The sequence below is a fragment of the Aricia agestis genome, chromosome 14 (genome assembly GCF_905147365.1).
Source record: "Aricia agestis chromosome 14, ilAriAges1.1, whole genome shotgun sequence".
Taxonomy (NCBI): domain Eukaryota; kingdom Metazoa; phylum Arthropoda; class Insecta; order Lepidoptera; family Lycaenidae; genus Aricia; species Aricia agestis.
In genome coordinates this window covers 3637992-3661346 of record NC_056419.1, presented here as the reverse complement: position 1 = coordinate 3661346, position 23355 = coordinate 3637992, and the positions used below count along the sequence as shown (strand labels likewise).

General features: G+C 37.2%; 2 protein-coding genes across 2 annotated transcripts in view; both read left to right on the top strand.

Moving 5' to 3' along the window:
* Positions 1–14561, top strand: part of LOC121733713 (organic cation transporter protein-like) — a 37198-nt gene extending 22637 nt beyond the window's left edge. The window contains exons 4-7 of the mRNA XM_042124062.1: positions 9501–9652; positions 10575–11201; positions 11620–11801; positions 14349–14561. Coding sequence (XP_041979996.1) covers positions 9501–9652; positions 10575–11201; positions 11620–11801; positions 14349–14555 — 1168 coding nt within the window. The 3' untranslated portion in view covers positions 14556–14561. The remainder of the gene's footprint in view (positions 1–9500; positions 9653–10574; positions 11202–11619; positions 11802–14348) is intronic.
* Positions 14562–16010: 1449 nt separating this feature from the next.
* The window catches only part of LOC121733711 (structural maintenance of chromosomes protein 3), a 32849-nt gene continuing 25504 nt past the window's right edge, over positions 16011–23355 (top strand). Inside the window, exons 1-12 of the mRNA XM_042124057.1 lie at positions 16011–16092; positions 16207–16321; positions 16392–16531; positions 16840–16998; positions 17261–17386; positions 17869–18036; positions 18430–18521; positions 19473–19626; positions 20058–20287; positions 20656–20865; positions 21029–21128; positions 22091–22237. Of these exons, the coding sequence (XP_041979991.1) occupies positions 16078–16092; positions 16207–16321; positions 16392–16531; positions 16840–16998; positions 17261–17386; positions 17869–18036; positions 18430–18521; positions 19473–19626; positions 20058–20287; positions 20656–20865; positions 21029–21128; positions 22091–22237 (1656 nt within the window). The 5' untranslated portion in view covers positions 16011–16077. The remainder of the gene's footprint in view (positions 16093–16206; positions 16322–16391; positions 16532–16839; positions 16999–17260; positions 17387–17868; positions 18037–18429; positions 18522–19472; positions 19627–20057; positions 20288–20655; positions 20866–21028; positions 21129–22090; positions 22238–23355) is intronic.

Here is a 23355-nt window from a genome sequence, read left to right as displayed (position 1 = left end):
GTGTGTGTGTGTGTGTGTGTGTGTGTGTGTGTGTGTGTGTGTGTGTGTGTGTGTGTGTAAAATTGTAGGTTAAATATAAGGATATGAGATGATTTAACCGACATCAAAAAAGGAGGTTACCAATTTGATATGTATGTATGTAATACCTCAACTTGGGGAATGATGCAAGTTTCAGCAAAATCGGTTTAGTAGTTTTTGAGATAGTGAATTTAAATTCTCTATTACGTACAATTTTGAAGTCGGTTTTATCTTTTTTATCTTATTTATTTTTGTCCATATAGTAAATTTTCCGTGTCTTCGTAACTAAATAAATAAAATAAGAAATGTTTTATTTCTGAGTAAATTTGATTCAAATTTTTTCAGAATGTCTACCTGATGCCTACCACCGGTTTGGGAACTACCCCGGCGAGAAGAACCGGCGTAAGAAACTCGCACGGGTCCCACTTTTTACCAAAAAAGTGAGGGAAAAATTGTTCTTTTTAAAATAAAGTTTACAATTTTGTAACTTAATATTATATACAATGTCAACATACATAATTGTAAGTCATAATATAATAATGTAGAAGTAGTCTTGCAAGAAGCCATCCTACTACCAAGATGTGCCATCTTCTATGAAATCATTGACCTTATAATAAGCTTTAACACACAAACGCTCTTTGACTACTTTTTAAATTTATTGATGGAAAGATTTTGAACGTTTTCTGGGATTTTATTGTAAAGGCCTTGACCTTTAAAAGATTTACTGACTTTACTAAGTCTGATCACTGCCATATCCAGATTGTGCTTATTTCTAGTATTTCTACAGTGAGTGTCACTTTTAACTTTAAATTAATTAATTTTTTTTCTAACATAATATATTACATTGTCCAAAATGTATTGAGAAGCAACAGTTAGAATACCAATTTCTTTAAATTTATCTCTCAGAGATTCTAAAGCAGACATTTTATAAATAGAACGTATGGCTCGCTTCTGCAGCACAAATAGTGTATTAATGTCGGCAGCGTTTCCCCATAAAAGGATTCCATATGACATCCTACTATGAAAATAACTAAAATATAATAATCGTGCCGTGTCTTCGTCAGAAATTTCTCTAATTTTTCTGACTGCATATGCTGCAGAACTGAGCCTACCTGCTAGTTTAGCAATGTGAGGTACTGTAATTTACTATCAAGTGTAATACCTAGGAATACAGTGCTATCTACCAAATTCATCTTCTCATCATTTAATAGCACATTGATTTGGACTTGCCTAACATTGGGCAAAGTAAACTTTATACATTTAGTTTTACTAGAATTTAAAAGTAAGTTAGTAACATTAAACCAATGTCCTATTTTTGAGAGAGCACTGTTTATCTCGTCGTAGTTCGACTGTTGTCGGTTCACTTTAAAAATAAGTGAAGTGTCATCCGCAAAAAGCACTATCTCATTATTATTATCCTTTACTAGATAAGGTAAGTCATTTATATAGATGAGAAAAAGAAATGGGCCTAAGATAGATCCCTGTGGGACACCTAATTCTATTTTGGTTCCATTGGACCTTTTACTATTTACCTCAACCCTTTGAGTCCTATTTTTAAGGTAAGAAGTCAAAAGGCTGAGAGCAGAGTCCTTTATGCCGTAGTGGCGCAGTTTCCTGATCAATGTAGCATGCTCAACACAATCGAAGGCTTTAGAGAGATCGCAAAACACACCTAAGGCATCCTGCGACTCCTCCCAAGCTTCAAAAATACTACAAAGAAGTCCTATACCTACCTACTATAGCATTCGTTGTGGATCTACCCTTAGTAAATCCGTATTGGTTATCATGTAGCAAATTATTTGAATTAAAATGCACTAGTAGTTGTTTTAAAATATTTTTTTTAAATATTTTACTAAAGGTCGGTAGAATCGATATAGGCCTGAAATTCGTGGGATCCGATTTAGTCCCGGCTTTAAATAAAGGAACAATCTTGCTATGCTACCGGTGGTAACCGGTGGTAGGCATCTGTGTAGCCCCGACGTTCAGAGAATATTTGAAAAAATTTATTCTGAATAAAAAATTTTGAGTTTGAGTTTGAGTTTCATTAAGTCAGGAAAAACACCATTTTTTATGCAGTCATTAAAAATCATTGCTAGATGAGGAGCTACGATATCAATTATTGATTTAATAATTTTTAGCCCCCGATACCCCAGAGATCAGCAGTATTTTTAATATTCAACAATTTAAAGGTATCAATAATATCTCTGGGGTTAATTTGTCTAAACCTAAAATTGACATAACACTCCTTTACATTTAACCAAGTTATTAGTTTTAATTTACATTTTAATTTATTTCCATGATATATAGAAAGAATATTATTAATTTTATTGTATAAGAATGTACCAAGGAAGCAAAAGAATCTTTGTGCAAAAGTGGTTTTAAAGATATCAACAGGGCAAATCTTTAATTTTCGGCGATTGGCTTGTTTTAGATACTTGTCGTAGTCTAGAGTAGTATGTTTTTTAATTATAGTTCCTAAAATAAACAACTGGCGTATGGTTAAAACTCTACATTTCTTATATAACTCAGTTGTCGGGTATAGCCTTGGCAAATTCCAACCAACTTTTAGAATACACCTCTCATCTTTCTAGGCGCAACAATTGGGTTTTTCGGAATGCCACCCCAAATAACTATACAGTAGGAAATGAGAGATTGGACGAGTGCTAGATATATTTTTCTAATGAGAATTTCATCACAAATGTGTCTGATTCTATAAAATAAAAATGATAGTTTACGGACTTTTTTAACAATAGTGCTAATGTGGCTATCGAATAACATTTTATTGTCATTTAAAATTCCTAAATACTTAACGCTCTTAGTGCGCGTTAGAGGCAGACATGAACAATCATATTTTGTGGATCCTCCCGAACATGAATGTACTATTAAATTTAGGCAGGGTGGGGATTGCATTGCTCCAGTTAGGGAAAAACAAATAGTTTGTCTTGTCTACGTTAAGTGTAAGGTAGTTGCGGTTAAGCCACCTTGTGACTTTATTAAGGCCTAGCTGAGCGACGTGAAATGTTTACTCCCATGAGTCAGTTTGAAAGAGAAGAGCTGTATCGTCGGCATAGGTGAAAATTCTTCCATGAGGTAGGGCTAATTTACAAAGATTATTAATATAAATGAGGAATAGGGTTGGGCCCAGGATACTACCCTGCGGGACACCATATTCAATGGGAAGCTCATCACTTATAGTTTCTCCAATCCTGACTCTTTGACGTCTGTTCGTGAGGTAGCTTTGAAAAAGCGTAAGTTGGGTACCTCTAACTCCAATTTTATCGAGTTTCGATACTAGGATGGGTATGTAGACCGTGTCGAAAGCCTTGGCCAGATCCAAGAAGATGCCAAGAACTTTGAGTTTCTTATCTAACCCTTTCACAATAAAATCTGTTAAATCATGCACAGCATCAGTAGTCGATATACCTGCTCTAAAACCGTATTGGGATTGGGAAAGAATGTTATTTTTGTTTATAAAGCTAATTAGTCTATTGTTTAAAAGTCTTTCTAATATTTTTGACATCACAGGAAGGATGGCTATTGGTCTGTAGTTTTCGACATGGTCTCGAGGCCCACTCTTGTGGATTGGGATGATTTCAGCTAACTTAAATGAATCGGGAAAGACACCATTTGAAAGGGACAAGTTAAAAAAAAAGTGGACTAGAGAGGGAATGAAAATATGTGAAAAATGTTTTAGTACAAAACTTGGTATACCATCATGTCCGGTAGCAGAGTCTGGGCGTAATGAAGACAAAATCGATTTCACTTCTTCTTCTGAAGTAGGTAACAAAAAGAGAGAATTACAGTTTGAAGGACTATCATCAATTGTGGGTTGGGGTTTTTCCTGGATTTTATTTGCTAGAGTTGCGCCTACTTGAACAAAATATGAATTAATTTTGTCTTCCTTACTATTACTTTTAGGAAGTTCCATAGGTGCGCTTTTGTCTTTCTCGGTAAAAGTAGTTTTTTGAATCGCGTTCCATACTAGTATATTGTTTTTACCTGCACTGTGAAATTGACTTTTATCAAACTTTTTTTTAACATTTTTTAAAATTCTATTGCAAAAGTTTCTGTACCTCATATTATAAGATATTTTAATTATTTCATTATTTATATCTTTTTTAAGTTTTTTATGTAGGGCATCTCTAGTTTTAATGCACCGTAATAGTCCAGGTGTCATCCAGGGTTTTATAAGATTTTTACGATTAGAAATTGTTTTAATTATTGAATTGGAAGCAATGGCAGATTTTATTAAGCATTGATACTATGGCGCACACATACAAGCCGCGCGCGGTGCCTTTATATGAAGATAACTTACTTCCCCTCCTTTTACTATGGTGACGGTGGCCGGCTTCTTTGTCAAATAAAACTAGCCGGTTATTCAGTGCAGAGCAACGTGCAGAGTAGTTTATTTGAAATTGACACATTACAACAGGAGACACACAGAATATATATTAGACATTACAATAGAGTATAGACGAGGTATAGACACTGTCAGTTTCTCAAATGTGCTAACAGATGGCGTTAGCATGTACATTTTAACTTATTATTTTTGATACTAACTGACACCCCCACTTATCAAAAATAAGTAAACGTGGTCATGACACATCACATACCATCAACAAACTAAGAACTAAGTAAACTACATTTTAATGATTCCTAAGATCTCCATAAATTTATAATGTTTTATGGATCCTAACCCTTTGGTCAACAAATCCGCAGGCATCTCGTTAGTTGGTAAGTAAGAAATAACTACCTTTTCATCTTTAACAACCTCTCGCACAAAGTGATGTTTAACATCAATATGTTTTGTTCTATTGTGACATTGATAATTTTTGGTCATTTTCAATGCACTTTGGTTGTCACAATACAACTGAGTTTTGACCAAAGTTCCAGTAAGTTCATACAATAGTTGTCTTAAATATATGGCTTCTCTGCAGGCTTCAGAAAGTGCCACATATTCGGCTTCTGTGCTCGAAAGCGCTGTAACTTTCTGTTTCCTGCTCTGCCAAGAGATAGCTGAACCTGACATGACAAAGCAAAAACCAGTATAGGACTTGCGGTCTAAAGAATCACTAGCCCAGTCGGCATCGACAAAACCACTTAAACCATCTCCCTTACTACTGAACTTTAAACAATATGTTTTTGTTTTACATAAATACCTCAACACCCTTTTTGCATAATTCCAATGCTCAGTATTGTAGCAAGTATTAAATTGACTTAAGTAACTAACTGAGTAAGCAATATCAGGCCTTGTCATAACAGCTAGATACATGAGACAACCTATAAGTTTTTGATAACTAATACCTGACATACATTTTTCTGCCTTAGTTACATTTAATTTACTTTCAATAGGGGTATCCACTGTTTTACAATCAGTCATTTTAAATTTTAATAACAATTCATCTATGTATTCTTGCTGATCGACAGTTATCTCATAACTACTAGAGTTTTTCTTTACATTAATATTCATTCCTAAATAATTTTTAACTTCGCCCAAATCTTTAATATTAAATTCTGAGCTCAAGATACACTTTAGCTTCTCAGTTTCAACTTTATTATCAGAAAATATAAGAAAATCATCGACATACAATGCTATTATTATTTTTACATCCTTATTAATTTTTGTAAATAAACATGGCTCTTGTGTACAGTTTTTAAAGTTATTTTTACACAAAACATCTCTGACTCTCTCATACCAGGCCAACGCGGATTGTTTTAATCCATACACTGCCTTCCTAAGTTTTAAAACTTTACCACCCATTTGGGATACAAAACCTTCTGGTACACACATAAATATTTCCTCTTTTAATTTACCGTTTAAGTAAGCCGTTTTAACATCTAATTGGTTAATTTCTAATCCTAACTTTACACTTAGCGCAAACAATAGTCTTAAAGTAGAGTGACGAACAACTGGCGAAAATGTCTCATCATAGTCAATTCCTTGTCTTTGGGTAAAACCCTTTGCCACTAATCGCGCACGGTATTGCACTTCACTATCACTTTTGTATTTCTTTTTTAGGACCCACCGACACTGCACAATAGTAGCTCCTTTTGGAGCATCCACAAGTTCAAACACTTCATTCTTTCGGAATGACTCGATTTCCTCGTCCATTGCCTTTCTCCACTGCACACTCTCGGGACCATTTAGCGCTTCTGCCACTGTCGGCTCACCATGTGTAGTGACCAGCCAACTTGGAAAGAACTTATCAGGCTTCCGCCGCACTCTTTTTTCTCTGCTGGAATACTCTGCGTCTGGTTCCTGTTCCAGCATCATAATTGGACTGCTGCTAGATGATGAACTATCGGGAACGTAAGTCTCATCGGCCTCGGCTTCATAGAATGTTTGCTGTGATGATTCACTGTCAGATGGGGTCTCTGATTCTAACTCTGATCGTTCCATACTGTTACAATCCCCCACTGAACGATCATTCACTTCTGAAACATGACTGTCTTCTTCGATACACCATGTAGCTTCACTTGCTGCCGATTTTCCACCTGCCAATGTTCCTTCCATCACTACTACATCTCGGCTTGTTGTAACCTTATTTTTCACTGGGTCATACACTCTATAGCCCTTCACATACTCAGAGTAACCAACAAGAATATGCTGCTGAGCTTTTCTGTCCCACTTGTTCCTTCTCTCCTTAGGTATGTGCACCATCACTGGGCTACCAAAAATGCGTATATGAGCCATATTAGGTTTTCTGCCATGCCACAACTCATACGGAGTTTTATCATGCAAACCTGAGGCTATAGACCGGTTTCTTAAGTAAACTGCTGTTGAAGCGGCCTCTGCCCAAAACTTTTTTGCTAGCTTGGCATCAAACAACAAGCAACGCGCTCTCTCAACAATTGTCCGATTGTTCCTTTCTGACATACCATTTTGTTCTGGTGTGTACGGGTTCGTCTTTTGGTGTACAATGCCACATTCTTTCAAGAAATCTTCCATCATCTTTGAACAAAACTCTCCACCATTATCTGTTCGTAGGATCTTGATATTGGCATTTTTCTGTTTCTCCACCATTAATTTAAATTCTTTAAAATATTTAGGCACCTCACTCTTTTCTTTCATGAAATATATAAATGACATACGGCTGTAGTCATCCACGAAGAGTAGGAAGAATCTGGCCAAACCTATAGACCTGGTTTCCATTGGCCCACACACATCAGCATGCACAATTTCCAGTACCTCCGTAGCTCTGGAACCAACGGGAAAAGGTAGACGTGTCTGCTTGCCCTCGCAGCAAATTACACAGTTAGATTTTGTAATTTCACAACTGCCTTCATAGCTAACACCTTCCACGGCGCCATTCTTCATTTTATTCAAGTCGTTATGGTTTATGTGTCCTAACCGCCTGTGCCACAATAATCCATTGTCTTTTGCAAGAAAACAATTTGTCACTGGTGTATCACAGATATCCAATTTGTATACACCGTCAGTTAAATTGGCAACAGCTACCAGTTCTTTCTTCGCATTGTATATTTTACACTGACTGTCTGAGAAGGACACACTGTTGTTATTCTTTATAAGCTGACTCACTGACAATAAGTTTGTTGTCAGGCTAGGCACTAATAAAACATCTTTTATTGTTACATCATAACCTTTCTGTGTTGATATTTTAACATTTCCTTTACACGAGACTTGAAGTTTTTCCTGGTTTGCCACCAAAATCTCCGGGAAAGTTTGTGGAGTCGAATCCTTTTCCAGCCAACTTTCGACTGCTGTCATGTGGGAACTTGCTCCCGAATCTACGTACCACTCGTATTTTCCATATTTAGCGCTTAAAAATACTGCACTAAAAGCATTAGAGGACTTATTTCTGTTTGATTTGACCACCATAGGACATTGATTACGATAATGGCCCGGCGATTTGCATTTGTAACAGGTTATGTTATTTTTATTTCCTCCTGTCATTTTGACATTTGACATCCCGCCTTTATTGGTGTTGCCAGCAGCGGTTTTATGTTTCACCCATTTTGTTGCAAGTGCCGATTCAGACTCATTTTCGTTATATGTCACTGATGCCATTTCTGGTTCCATATCCATCAGCTTGGTCTTGATAACGTCGGCTGTGATTTGAATGCCAGAGTGTTCTATTGCCATAATCATAGGCGAAAATCTATCCGGCAATCCGGCCAGCATCAACGATCCAATCCACTGATCTGTTATATCGAAACCTGTACCACTCAATCTTTGCGATGTTTCCACAATTTGAGTCACGTAGGCGGTCATATTTTCACAGTTCTCTCGTCGTATTGAAATCAGATGCCGCAACAAAGAAATCTTCCTCGAAAAACCTGAGTCGTCAAACAGAGATTTCAGTTTATCCCACAACTCTTTTGAGGTCTTTGTCTGCCTGATGTGCACATACAAAGCTGGATCAATGGTTAGAGATAATTTGGCCCGCGTCTTCGCATCATCTTCGGGTTTAATATCTCTTCCTTCCACTGTCTTGACACAATGTAACATGCCTTCCAACACGAGTAAATTTTCAACTGCAAATGTCCACTCATCGTAGTTATCCCGGCCCTTCAACTTAGGCACACTAGCTAAATAGTTCGTTGACATCTTGCACAACACGACTTTATTCGAAAAAACTAATATCTCACTTTAAATACTGTGGAAATTCTGGGATAAGCCCATAACCTCAAATAAAACTAGCCGGTTATTCAGTGCAGAGCAACGTGCAGAGTAGTTTATTTGAAATTGACACATTACAACAGGAGACACACAGAATATATATTAGACATTACAATAGAGTATAGACGAGGTATAGACACTGTCAGTTTCTCAAATGTGCTAACAGATGGCGTTAGCATGTACATTTTAACTTATTATTTTTGATACTAACTGACACTTTGAACCCAGCCCAGTTAAGTAATTTTATAGTGCCCAAGTGTGTGCGCAGTACACAAGAGCACTCGACTCTATTCCTTTTACTCTCATAACCCAGTGGAGGACGACCGACACGACTGGCGAGAGGTCAGGCACAGGACCGACTTTTACGTGCCCATCCGACGCATGGATCATCTTACTCGTCAGACAATCAGGTGATCAGCCTGCATTGTCTTAACCAAACTTGCTATGTTTCCAGCGCGGGAATCGAACCTACGACCTCCGAGTCAAGAGCTTTGGAGTTTTGGGGTTTTCAGATTTCCAGAGCCTTTTTGCTAGCTGGATTTAGTCTTTAGCTAGCTTTTATAAATGACTTCAATAATGAGTTACAAAAAGCTAAATGAAGGCATTTAAAATATTATAAGCTCTACAATTGCTCTATAATCTAATGATAATGTTTTTAAATCAACGCTCTTGCATCTAGCTAATGAGAATTCTTAACCTTTCAGCTTTCGTTTATAAATATAAACATTGAAAACGAAAAGAGACGCGACTTAATTTTCTGTTCACACAAGAAGACGTGCGTATCGCCGCGGCTCTTCATGTTTCGATGTAACTGATCCTAACAATATTTTTCTAATTTCAGGTACGGAAGGAAGCCAGCTCTTATTATTTGCTCAGTTGGTGGTTTGGTTGGTGTCATCAAGATGTTTCTAAGCAACTATTCTACGTACTTGGTTGTTGAGTTTCTGGAGACCCTACTCGCATCAGGTCTTTACACAGTTGGCATCGTCATAAGTGAGTACTATGTTTTTGTTAAACAATGTAAAATCTATTCTAATAAATGTGTGTTTGTCTGTCTGTAACGGCTAAACCGATTTTGTTGAAATTTTGTATGGAGATACTTTGTGTCCTGGGAAAGGACATAGGATACTTTTTATCCGGAAAAAATGTACGGTTCCCGCGCGATAAACGAATTTTGGCGCAACGGAGTTACGTGGTAGAGCCATGCTTCGGCACAAATGTGCCGGCTCGACCGGAGAAATACCACGGGCTCACAGCTCTTGCGCTGTGTTTCGCCGAGTAAGTGAGTTTACCGGAGGCCCAATCCCCTACCCTATTCCCTTCCTTACCCTCCCCTATTCCCGCTTAAAAGGCCGGCAACGCACGTATGCAGCTCTTCTGATGTTGCGAGTGTCCATGGGCGACGGAAGTTGCTTTCCATCAGGTGAACCCGTTTGCTTGTTTACCCCCTTATTTCATAAAAAAAAACTGTAAACAATGCTGCTATAGGCAGTAGCTATTGCAAGGTCATGTTGCCTAGATCCACTACAACGCTCAAAGGGATAGTCAAGCTTTTCTAGGCCCAGTGGCTTAGAGCGAGACTCGGAGCAAAAGAGTTTGATGGAAGTCGTGGGTTTAATAATTACTATGATGGTGATGTTTCCTACAACTTTGGTTAGGACTTAGGAGGTACTACAATACAGGCTTATCACATGATATTTGTCAGACTTGATGATCCATGGGTTGGATGTTGTATGATGTGATGGTGTAGAGAACCTACTCTTGTTTACTCTCCCACATGATCAGCACTGCCTCAGATGAAATTGTATTGGCATGTGTTTTGAAGCTTAATTTTTTGCTTTAAGCCTTTATTGATGTCCTTTCAAGAAATAACCAGTTCAGAATGCGATTCTAATGTACAATTTTCATGTTTCAGTGATTGAAGTCGGTGGGAATTCCAAAAGAGTGGTCACAGGCGTAGTCTTCTCCTACGCGATTTATATTGGAGAAGTCTTCTTCGCTCTTATAGCAATGGGTGTACAGTATTGGAAATATATTGTTGCCATAGTATACGCACCGACCGCGCTCTTCGTGCTATACATATTCGTCCTAAAAGAGAGCATGCGATGGCAACTAGTAAACGAAAAGATATCAGAAGTGAAGGAAACGCTTAAATTCGTGGCGAGAGTCAACAATATAAGTGTTACAGACAAAGAAATAGACGACTTAAGCGGTGACGAGCTGACCAAAAAGTTGGATGCCATAAAACAGAGCGAGACAGAAAACTTGAAAGATGTATTGAGCTCGAAAGAGATGACTGTACGACTCGCTGTTGCGTCCTTCTGCTTCTTCACTTCTAGCTTTGTTTACTACGGTCTGGCGATCCACTCCGTTCTTCTACCGGGGAACAAATACACGAATTTCGTGTTAGCATCAGTGACGTCATTTCCCAGTGATCTGCTAGCCTTATACGTGCTGGACAAATATGGAAGGAAATTAACATTGCAATGCAGCTACGCATTCCTAGCTGTCTTCCTGACAGCAGCATCATTTTCCCCTGAAAGTAAGTAATTGAAAAACCAAGTACTCTCGGGTTACCCGGTAGATTCTTACTTAAGCTGGACGGTTAAGCAACTAGGTAGACATGGACATTATAGAGTTGTGAAAAAAATCGGAAAATGAGCCTAAGTTTGTAGGCTTTCCAAAAAGTAGCCAAAGCAGTACTGGGGACGCTGTTTTCTGGTTACGACTGTGCCAATGGGTTTTGGGGCAGATAATCTGCAATTATAACTTACTCTTTAAAAAAAAACGCACTTAACAATTATTAACATAGACATCAGTTTAGGAGAGAACCACAAAGTTAAATTAAACTTCGCAATGTTTAGCACCGGATGTATCAATACCCCCCCCAATCCCAATATCTACGCCCAATCTTCTAACCGTTTTACGTATGTTTAATACAGACTTTTTTCTTCTTCTAGATCTATCCTGGCTGACTGTACTCCTGTTTCTGCTGGGCAAGTTAGGCGCCGTCATATGTTTCACCGGCGTTTACACTTTTGCCCTAGAGCTGTTCCCTACGAGTGTGCGAGGAACGCTGTTCGGGATATGCAATACTACAGCGCGTATTGGCAGTCTGTTGGCACCGTTGACTGTGCTTCTGGTTAGTTGTTATTTTGTGGTATACGTTGCTTCTGGATAGTTGTTACTTTGTTGTATAACTTGATTCTGGACAGTTGTTATTTGTGGTATAAGTTTAGCTTCCTGATTGTTCCTATTTTGTGGTTTGTTTAGTCGTTTTTCATTATGCCCTTTCGCGAGATTAAGGTAAACACAAATTTCAAAGGAGAGGTGAAGAACCTTTGTTTTTACAGACAGACAGGCACACCTTCGCTTAAATTATATTTATTAGTGTAGGAGTCTTCTACTTAATTAAAGCGAAACTAGAAGGAAGCCTAATAAATCCTGTAAAAATTTCAAGTCTAAAGTGTTGACCAATTTTAAGGTGACGTCTTGATAATTTGGCTGCAGCGATATCGATTTTTCTCAACAATGACTAATGCTAAGATATTAAAGTTCATTGTCAGTATTCATCATGTCTTCATCTTTGAATTATCCATAGCATAACACGATTGGTCAACTTTTATAACACAGAATAATTAATCAAAAAGACCTCTATAAAAACAGGGATTCTAATTTTACCAACAGAGGAGAGTGATTTAAGCTTCCAAAATGTGTACAATATTAGTTCAAGCATACACTATAATTTGCCCATAGCTTATATGAAATATATTTTTTATTTATGGTTTTTAAATTACGCGACAAAAACCATTTTGTCGCTTACGCCCTTTCCATTTCTTGCTGTTCCATTTCTGGTTTTCTATGAGAGGCCAGCCCGGCCCGGCCCCAACTAAAACAAGCGATCTAAAACATAATATCCAAAAAGATTTTTTACTTTAAAGTTTAACGCGGCGTCACCTAAAGATGGGTAATGGGTATTGAGTATTGACTATGAAGATACTTAGATTTGAAATTCCCAGAACATTTTTGAAAGCAATGGCAGTCTGCAATTCCTTCTTTTGACATTTAATTTGCATTTTTGATAGTTAATAGTGAAGCAATGAATGACGGACAGACCAAAACTATAAGGGTTCCTTGTTGACCACGGAACCCTAAAAACAAAATAAAATTAATATTTAAGGGAGGCTCCCATACAACAATCGTGATTTTTTGGGCTTTTTTGCTCTTAGATATCAATAATGGCAACAGATAGGTTCTTGAATTTTTTAACACAATCCTTAGTTATATGTGTACTTTAATATTTAACTATACTTAATATTACACTGAAATATAAAATTAAGTGGGACTCTCATAGAAAAAACACAATTTATGGCCTAATTTGCTCTATAATGTTACGGAACCTTTCGTGCGCGAGTCCGACTCGCACTTGGCCAATTATGTGATCCTATGGTATTAAAATATTATGAAAAAGACCTCATTTAACCACAGCATAAACTTTTGCAACAAATACAAATAGAATAAAATATATTTTTAATTTTGATGAATTTTAGAAAAAAAATCGCAAATGGTGCCGTAATACAAAATATGCCAAAATGTGAGTAATAATTATATATAATTAGTACTATAATAGTGTGTGAGGATATAACGGCCAACCATGCGATTTCAGAGATATGCTCATTTTTCCTGTCGGCTCCATACAAAAATTACTTTTAAAAAATTATAACTTCTTTATTATTACACGTAGTGGAGTCTTTTTACATTTTGTTATGTAATAACAACTAGGAGAACATATTTCAGCATAAAAAAAAGACATCTGGAAACTCAAGTTCCTATGTCTATGAAACTCGATTTTCGATCCACTGTGCGCCGTGGCCCGTGAGTCGATCCTCCATCATTATCCATAACCACGAATATTATAAAATAAAATGATAATATGAATTATACAAAGCATGCAGGTGATGAAATATTTTGTTTATTATTATTTACCTGCTTAACCTAACAGCTATAATCATTAAAGGTGTTCATCTATGTATCTTTTTGGAATCAAACGCGCCCTGCTTTAATCGGTAGAGTAGGGCGCAGTGACAAAATATTGACTTGTAAATGCGCCGCAGGCTGATAAAGATTGGAAACCTCTGCCCTAGGGTGTAACTCTTTAGGTAGAGGGGTATAAAGAGTTCACTATGAAAATAGCAGCGCTGAAAGAGCAATTTTTTTTATGATTTGTATGGGCAAGCGTCCAAGAGTCATAAATTTAAAAGTGAAAAAATCTCTTTCAGCACTACGACTTTTACAGTGAACTCTATACACAGGACTCATAATATACACCCGAAAGTTATATTAGGTATTAGTTTAGTTAGTTTTGTTGCACCCTGTATTACAGAAGTCAGAACTTACCTATAACCTACCTATTACTGACGTCATAATTACACCGGACAAAAAATGTTTTGTCTTTGTCTCATGCATTAGAAAAGTGTTCTCACTGACAAAGACAACACATCGTAACTAGGTTTATCCACAGATGGTATAATGTACGCAGTGTACCTAAGTCATTTATTATCATGGGTGCAATTTGTAAAGTTTTTTAATTAAAAGGAAAACGGTCAACGGATCCTCTTTGAACGTATCAATAAAACTTTGCCTACCACGCTGCTTAATCTTGCCAATTTCTTGCTTGTTTTTTTTTCAGAGAAGCGAGTTCAAAGCTCTTCCATCATTACTCTTCAGTTCTACGGCGCTCATCGCAGCGCTTCTCTTGATATTCACCCCGGAAACCAAAACCCTACCGATGTTCGACACCATCGCACAAATAGAGTTCCACAAGAAGGAAAACAAGGACAGCGTACAGGGCATAGACAATTTGGGATTAGAACACGTAAAAAATATAAAAGTATGAACCGAGCGCTGTTTTAATTTATTCCTCATTTACTTACCTTAAGTTATTAACCAGAACCTAGAATCAAAATTGAAAAAACGTTTTTTGATTGTGTGTGCAATTTGATTTTTATCTTGCCTAGTCAAAATATCGGTAGACTTGGTAAAATAGTAGGTACTTACAACGATGATTATCACTAAGTAGGTAGCTGGACCAGCCAAGTCTACAGACATTTTAGCGGGTTTTTTTAAACCAGTAAAGGTAGGTAAGTATTCAAAATAATACAAAAAGATACTCGCGTACTTTTATAAGTTAACCTTGACATTCCATTTCTACTGCTTAAGTACCCGTGCATTGTGCAATATTCACTTCCCTATGATTTTTACCAAAAAACTATATTTTATCCTACCAATAATAATTATTATTGGTAGGATAGTGATTACTGTTTAAAATTTCGTAAAGATTACTGCTACGAATTAAATAGGTACTATTACAAATAAGTACTTAGTTACTTAGTAGGTATATTTTATTATTCGTAGCAGTAATCTAAGTTACGAAGTACACAAAGAGAATATAATAATAATATTATAATTATTATAGTTAAGTAAATTTATTAATTGAAGACGTGTTTCGACTTTCGACCATAAAATATGTTTCAAATAACACATTATTTACTGTAAAGCAGCGGTCGCCAACACGCTACCCGCGAGTCGCATGCGGCCCGCGAACGTCTTACTTGCGGCCCGTGAATGTGTTATGAATAAGTTATTAGACGTATCAAAAACAGTGTTTTCTAATATTTCCAGTATTAACTAAGAATTGAACGTAGCTGTTTGTGTCATTTTAAAACAAACACTAAACTTAATTCCCTTCATTATGTGTAGTTATACTGAGCTTCTAGGGTTAATACGAGTATGAGGCTTGCGGCCCGCCTTTAGTTGTTTTGCCACCTTGTGGCCCTTGCCTGCCAAACGGTTGCCGACCGCTGCTGTAAAGTGTAAACCTTATTAATTAGACTTTGGATTCCGATGTAAACAGTTGCAAGCTGCAAGGTACCGGCAAATAATAAGCGAAGACGTCATGCGGTGCCCAGGCCTAGCTACCATCGGTATACGTAATATCAGAAACCAGATGGTAATTAATACGGTGTAATACGGGCTATGGCCAGGGCCCCCATAAGGGCTCCTGGCGCCTGTGTGCAAAAAATGGATTTAGAAAAATAATTGACATTTTCTAAAAAAAGAATCATTTTTAGAAAATGTCAATTAATTTGTGTTTTATCGAATACCGAGCAAAGCTCGGTCAAATAGCTAATGCAATGATACGTGATGTTCCTTGCAGTTCAAAAATATAAAAAACTGGCTTGCACTTTTGCTAAAATATGACAAAAAGTAGAAGAAGGAGTTGACAAGCGCCTACTGTCTGCGGTCTGTCACTACCGTACTCACTTCACACTTGTCATTGTCAATGTCAAATCAGAAATGGCGGCTAATGCTTTTCTCTTGTGAATTTTTGTGATTATTGTGTTTATTTCGCATTCAAAATGCATATAAAACAAGTAATTATAAATTTGTTATTGTGTTTTTTATTATTTCTATAAAATAAGTAACTTTAATCATGGTGTTGTGTTATGTTGACGTGTTACCGAAATGTTGTGGTTTTTTGTTTATAGGTAATCATTCAGGGTTTCAAGAGTTATCGGGAGCAAATCGTCGTAGAACCGTTTGATAAAAGGCACAATGTGGTAGTAGGAAGAAATGGATCCGGCAAGAGTAATTTCTTCCACGGTAAATACTTATCAACCAAAGTTTTGCCCTACATTCTAAGCAGTGTTTGTATTGTGTATCTTTTTTCCAGCTATACAATTCGTGTTGAGCGATGAGTTCTCGCACCTTCGGCCTGAGCAGAGGCTCGCTCTGCTTCACGAGGGCACAGGACCCAGGGTTATATCTGCCTTTGTGGAAATTATATTTGACAACTCCGATAACAGAATTCCTGTAAGTATAATATTAAAATACTGTGCTTGACCAGTATTGTTGTAAACTTATTAATTCATTGAAGTTTACTTAATGCTTCAAGCTCCAAGCGTTCACCGGCGACCGGGATAACAATAGCTAAGTTATAGTGTCTGGTTTTTCCACTATCGAGGTATTAATATTCAACACATCATAAGTAAATCTTTTCTTTATTGCTAATTTATAGCTTTTCATACAGTTTGATAAGTTTTCTTTATTGCAATTGTATAGAATTTTACACTGATACTAAACTATTTTACCAAAATGGCAATCTTTTTGTTTATTTTCAGATTGAAAAGGATGAGATTTTCTTGCGTCGAGTTATTGGTTCTAAAAAGGATCAATTTTTCCTCAACAAGAAAGTTGTTCCCCGATCTGAGGTGTTGAATCTTCTAGAAAGTGCTGGATTATCCAATTCCAATCCCTACTATATTGTTAAACAGGGAAAAGTAAGTTTTTTGTCTTTATATTTGCTTTTCAAAATTTTGTTAGTTTGATAACACTAAAAATTATGTACATAACATACTTTTAACACCTTAAATTGGTTCAATGGGAATGTGTTTCTATGTTTGATTAATTTTATGATCTAGAATGAGTATACTAATATTAGCAAAAACAATCATTAACATTATTATATGAATGAATTCTTTAACACAACATCAAATACTATATTCTAAAATCTCAATTTATTTAATGTATTGCTTTTAACAGATCAATCAAATGGCAATAGCTCCGGACTCCCACAGATTGAAACTACTAAGAGAAGTTGCCGGAACTAGAGTTTACGATGAACGCAGAGAGGAATCTGTCACAATCCTCAAAGAAACAGTTGGAAAGGTATGCTTATTTTTGATTCAATATGCTACTGTTATTACTAGCAACTTTGTTGTTGATGTTAATTGATTGTAGGCTTAGGCAAAGGTAGCCTTGCGAAACGAGCGTCTATATCGTCAGTGACGCCGCGACTATAAAAAAATGTATGATTCCGCGTAGGCAAGTGACGTCACAGATGCGTTAATGTCGCTGCGCGCTGTGCTCGACTTCAAACCATACAATTTTCATTGTCACGGCCTCACTGACACTATAGACGTTCGCTTCGAAAGGCTACTTTTATAATGAAGTAATAATTGTATCCCTAATTCATTCTAATTATTTTCTTAAAGTTCTTTTATTATAAAAAATTGAATTTCGTATTTCTTAAAAATAACATCTGCAGCAAAATTTTTATGTCTTGTTTCATCTAATAATATTATACTTGTACTGTATTTAATGAAGTTGATGGATAAGTAATAATTCTGTTTTATTTCTTGTATGTTTAGGTGGAGAAAATCAATGACTTTCTTCAAACAATTGAGGAGCGTCTGAAAACTTTAGAAGAAGAGAAAGAGGAATTGAAGGAGTATCAGAAATGGGACCGAGCAAGGAGAGTGCTGGAGTTCATAATACATGACACCGAACACAGAGAGAACAAACGCAAGTTAGAGGAGGTAGGTCCTCAAACTGTAAAATGAAGTACATAGTAAATATAAATCATAAAATTGAATTATTATGGGTAAGTTTATTAAATACCCTTTGTAAGTTTTTCTTCTTCTCTTCTCAGTCCTCACCCATTTAGTTTTTGAACTAGACGAAGGTCATTATGTTATCAAAATTCTGAAAAATGAGCTAATCTTAGCAATGATAATAAGATTATTGTAACTATGTCTTTTCTTATTAAAATAAATTTGTGTATGCTTAATGCTTATGTTTCCTAAATATTTGACATTTTTTTGTATTACGGCTGGAGAATAATTGTTTTCTGTGTAAATTATTAAAGCTATCTATTCCAAAGTCAGTTTACTTTCCATTTTACAAACATTGAAATTATACTTTGTGTGCAGCTGGAGAAAATGCGCGCAAACAGTGGTAAAGAACAACAGCACTATGCCGACATGGTCAGAGAAGCACAGGACCATGTAAGGGAGTCTAACAGGTAAAAACATTGATACTAAAACCCTTACTTAACAATTGAAGGAACCGTGTTATGTATGAATTTGGGAGTGTCAGAGTTTTGTGTCTACAGCCTGCAGGATTCATGAAGAATGTATGTTTCAGTAACTGCATGAAGGCCTCAATAATTTATGAGTGTTACTTTCTGGACAATGTTTTTTTTATGAGTGTCTCACACTAATTAATTATAGTAATTCGTAGATCGTGATTACATAATGACTGCACATTGTTAGCAGGTACTGTATGTTATTGGTAGGTGTTGAACACATACGCAGATTACCCTCTCCATTTCCGCCATACATCTTAAGGGCCAACGCTAAAACACGTGCGAATGCGGACGAGTCGTCAAAGAAAACATCGTCGACTGCGAAAAGCGTGCGCCCGCGCCGTGTGCCCGCCCGTCCGTCGAGCGTGTGACAGTCCGTCGCCCGCGTCCGCGTTCCGACGCACGCAGCTGCGCTGGCCATACTATTTTTCATTATACACATGCGACCGTGCGCCCGCGTGAGTTTTAGCTTTGGCCCTAAAACTCGCGCGGGCGCACGCTCGCGTGTGTAAAATAAAAAATAGTACGGGCAGCGCAGGCGCGTGCGACGGAGCGCGGACGCGAGCGCACGCTTTTCGGAATCGACGTTGTTTCCTTTGACTTCTTTTTGCCAAATAATAAATTAGTAAATAATCCATGGTAACCTACTTAACACAACTGTACACGCTCGACATAAAAATTATACTAGCAGCGCTAAATGAGATGGGCGCACGCGACGGGTGCCCGCTCGCCCGCGGCGGCCTAACGACGCGTGCGCCCGCGCCTAATCCGCTCGTGTTTTAGCGTTGGCACTTAATGAGAATGCGTGTTTAAAAATTCAGGTCTTCTAAATTTTCAATTAATTTTTAGTAATTCTTTATAAATGCCTCTAATTTTGGTTAATATCAGGAAACTGAAAGAGGCGCGTAAAGACGTGGCGGCGGCTAGAGAGGAGAAAGACATTATGTCCACAGAACAACAGCAGCTGCTGCGGGAGAAAACTAAACTGGAGCTGGCCATCAAAGACTTGACTGATGATGTCGATGGAGATAATAAGTCTAAGGTATACGTCTTAAATAGTGAGAGCTGGAAAAAAAACTTTTTGTCTTAAGTATTCAAACAAAATAATATATTGGTACACAAAATTGAATATAATAGTTATTCTGGCTGGCCATTACGTACTGTTGCAGTTGATACAAGTGTTATATTTGCAACAATAATAACCCAACAAAGTCATAAACTTTAATCATCAGTCTATTATTTAGTCTATACTCTATACTATTTATTTATTTATTAAAGTTAATTACAACGGGTCCCCCCAATCATTCACTATTGATTCGTTTCGAAATATACTGATTACTGGCCTGTGCATTAACGTACTTACGCTAGGAGTAGCAACATGAAGATTAAAAAAAACGAAATTTGAAGGAATTTGGAGGAAGGGTTATTCTTGTAACTTATAACTCTTAATTTAATGTAACGCAATGTTTTCAGGAAAGAGCGGAAGCGGAACTTGAAAGACTGAGACAGCAGATAGCTGAGAAAGAGAGGGAGCTAGAGGAGTTGAAGCCGAAATACGAGGAGATGAAAGCTCGCGAGGAGGAATGTACTAGGGCGTTAGCGCTCAACCAACAGAAACGACAGGAGTTGTACGCTAAACAGGGACGAGGGACACAGTTCACATCAAAGCAGGACAGAGATAGGTGGATTGAGAAGGAGCTAAAGTGAGTAATGGACTTTAAGTATACTAGTGAGTTAAGTTTAGAAATTTAAGAAGAATATTATGTAATATTCCTTTTTCAAATATATTTATCAAAAAATAGTAAATACAGTTTGTTTAAAATTTAAATATCAATCAAGCATTGTAATCTTAAGCATTTTGCAGGTTACAAGTACGTAAACTCGAAGTAAATTTGAAATTTCGTATTTTTGCTTTTTTTAACTCGACACTGGCAGAATCCCTGCATCTTTGGGTGCCATTAAACTAAGAAGAAGATGAAGTTCGCTTATCGCTGTTGTGGTATATCCTAATAGGCGTCGAGCTTGTCTGAAACAGACTAGACATCACTATTTATTATATTTCACCTTGTAGGTCACTAAGCAAGCAGCTCAAAGACAAGAAGGACCACGAGAACAAACTCCGAGAAGATCTCCGCAGGGACGGTGTGAAACTGACCGAGCTCGAGAAACGTATAGAAGACACCACTAAGGAGATGGAACGACAGAGGGTGGCTATAGACGAGCACAACAAACAGTACTACGAGTGTAAGAAGAAAAAGGACCAGGAGCAGAGCACTAGAAAGTAAGTTACTTACACAGATATAGATCAAGACAGATACCACATGTCCCTCCCTCCATTTGTATGAAAACGAGCGTGCCACTCTTTACCTATCTACTGTGACGTACCAATGATAAGAAAAGTGTCTTTTATAAATTTTTTTTCTGTAGTTTAATTTTATTTTCAGTGAACTTTGGCGTAAGGAGACTACATTGACCCAGAATCTCTCGTCCCTTAAAGATGACTTAGCCAAGGCAGATCAAGCACTACGTTCTATGGCGGGAAAGGTATGAAAAGAAGAAAGCAAATTATACGCCAAAATCTCTAATAAGAGATGTTTGAGCTTGATTCACAATGCCAAAGGAGGGGCATTTCATACCCACTGATGTAGCACTTTGAGACATATACCGAATGAAAGGGCTTGAAAGGTTGAACATTTTATTATATGGCGACAAATCTCTAAACCATGGGATAAAAAAGTTAACGAGGGTAGAAACAATTTACTGAAATACAACACTTTCCTCAAGTTTGCCATATACAATTACTTTCCAGAAATAATTCCCTACCAGCAACACTATAAATTGATGCAATAATACAGGGTGTTTTTTTGCTATTTTTTTTACCTTCTACCCTCGTTACTTTTTTCTACCATGGTTTAGAGATTTTACGTCATACAATAAAATGTTCAGCTTTTCAAGCCCTTTCATTTGATATATGTGTGGATGTGCTACAGCTTGGGTACGGCATCCATACAAAAATGCCCCTTGTTCTTTTGATTTGACAACTTCCCTGCGCAATAGCTAATAAGCCCTCCCCGCGAATAACGTTTTGACTTGACACTTGCCGCATAACAATGCAATAACAATTGCCAACATTAGGCGTGTTTCCAAATTCGAATCAAGCTAGAATTATGAATCAGCTCGCAGGCAGGCATACGTAAGTTGATCGGATTATGTCAAGCCTAGCCGATAGCTAATGGCTAACATTGATTTAATATAATCCGACCGTATTCCGTAAGTCCGCCATCTGCCTATGAATAAATTTCTTCAGTACTAAATACTTGAAGTTGTTGCTAAAAATCTTAATATCATCTAGGCCCAATTTCACCAATGTCTATTAGTGTTAACAGGATGTTAAAATGTCATGTCTTCTCTTTCATTCATATGAAAAACGAAAGAGGTAACCTAATACTAACAACAGTCGTTGGTGAAATTCGGCCTAATTCCAGCAATAACTTTTAATTTTCTAGCCCATCCTAAACGGTCGTGACAGCGTGCGGAAAGTGCTCGAGACGTTTCAGGAGCGAGGCGGGGACTGGGCGAACGTCGCCACACAGTACTACGGCCCGGTCATAGAGAACTTCTCCTGTGACAAGACTATATATACCGCTGTTGAGGTGAGTACAGCCACTCACATGACTCTCACTCAGCTGATCTCAGACTGGCTGTGTAAGCATTGCATAAGCGTAAATGGGCCCTTTAATAGTATCTCAGATTCAATAAAAAAACTATAATCCATTTTCAATGTGACAACTTGTTGTCAACAGACTTCAACCATAAATAAAAGAGTATAATTCGTATGCATAGGCTTGACAATCAAAAATCTGTCATCTTTCCGAGTGTGTGTAATGTTTTATTTATTAAAAAAATGTATGATAAAAGCATAATAATTTCAAAATAACTCGATGCACTCCTTCACCATATAAACTACTAGCTGTTGCCCGCGACTTCGTCCGCGTGGACTTCAGTTTATAGCGCGCGATGTCAGCAAAATTGGTGTCAAAAGCTTTTATAAAAAAACCCTGGTACCCCTTAAATCAATACAGCTGTGCAGTGTGCACACAATAAGTATTTCATTTTTTTATATTAAACTTTATATTTTATGCCAAATTTTAAAGCTTATTTAGCCCTCCAATTACACAACTTTACCCATAAACTATTTATCATTGATAGATTTAAGGTTACATCACTGCACAGATAAAGTACTGAGTTATTTAATACCGAAAAAAATCGAAACTTAAATGAAAGATGATACCACGTCTTATAGAAAGACTTTTGAGCAAGCGTCAGCGCGATGTAGAAGACGCACGGCGCCATCTATTATGAATTGTTGGAACTAACTTAATTTGAACAAATTTACGCATTTTCACCCCCTTACAACCCTTTTTTCCAGTAAAAAAAGTAGCCTATGTCCTTTCTCAGGCTTTAGACTATCTGTATACAAAATTTCATTACAATCGGTTCGGAAGTTTTGGCGTTTGGCGTGAAAGCGAGACTGACAGACAGACAGACAGACAGAGATACTTTTGGCGTTTGGCGTGAAAGCGAGACTGACAGACAGACAGACAGACAGAGATACTTTCGCATTTATAATATTAGTATAGATTATGTGCACACTGCATAGCTGTTTTTGGGTATTTTGATTAATTAAGGGCCGCGCTACACCGGAATGGAGCTGCCATGCGAGGCGAGCACTTTCAGCGCTGCCATTCCGGTGTAGCGCGGCCCTAAGAGG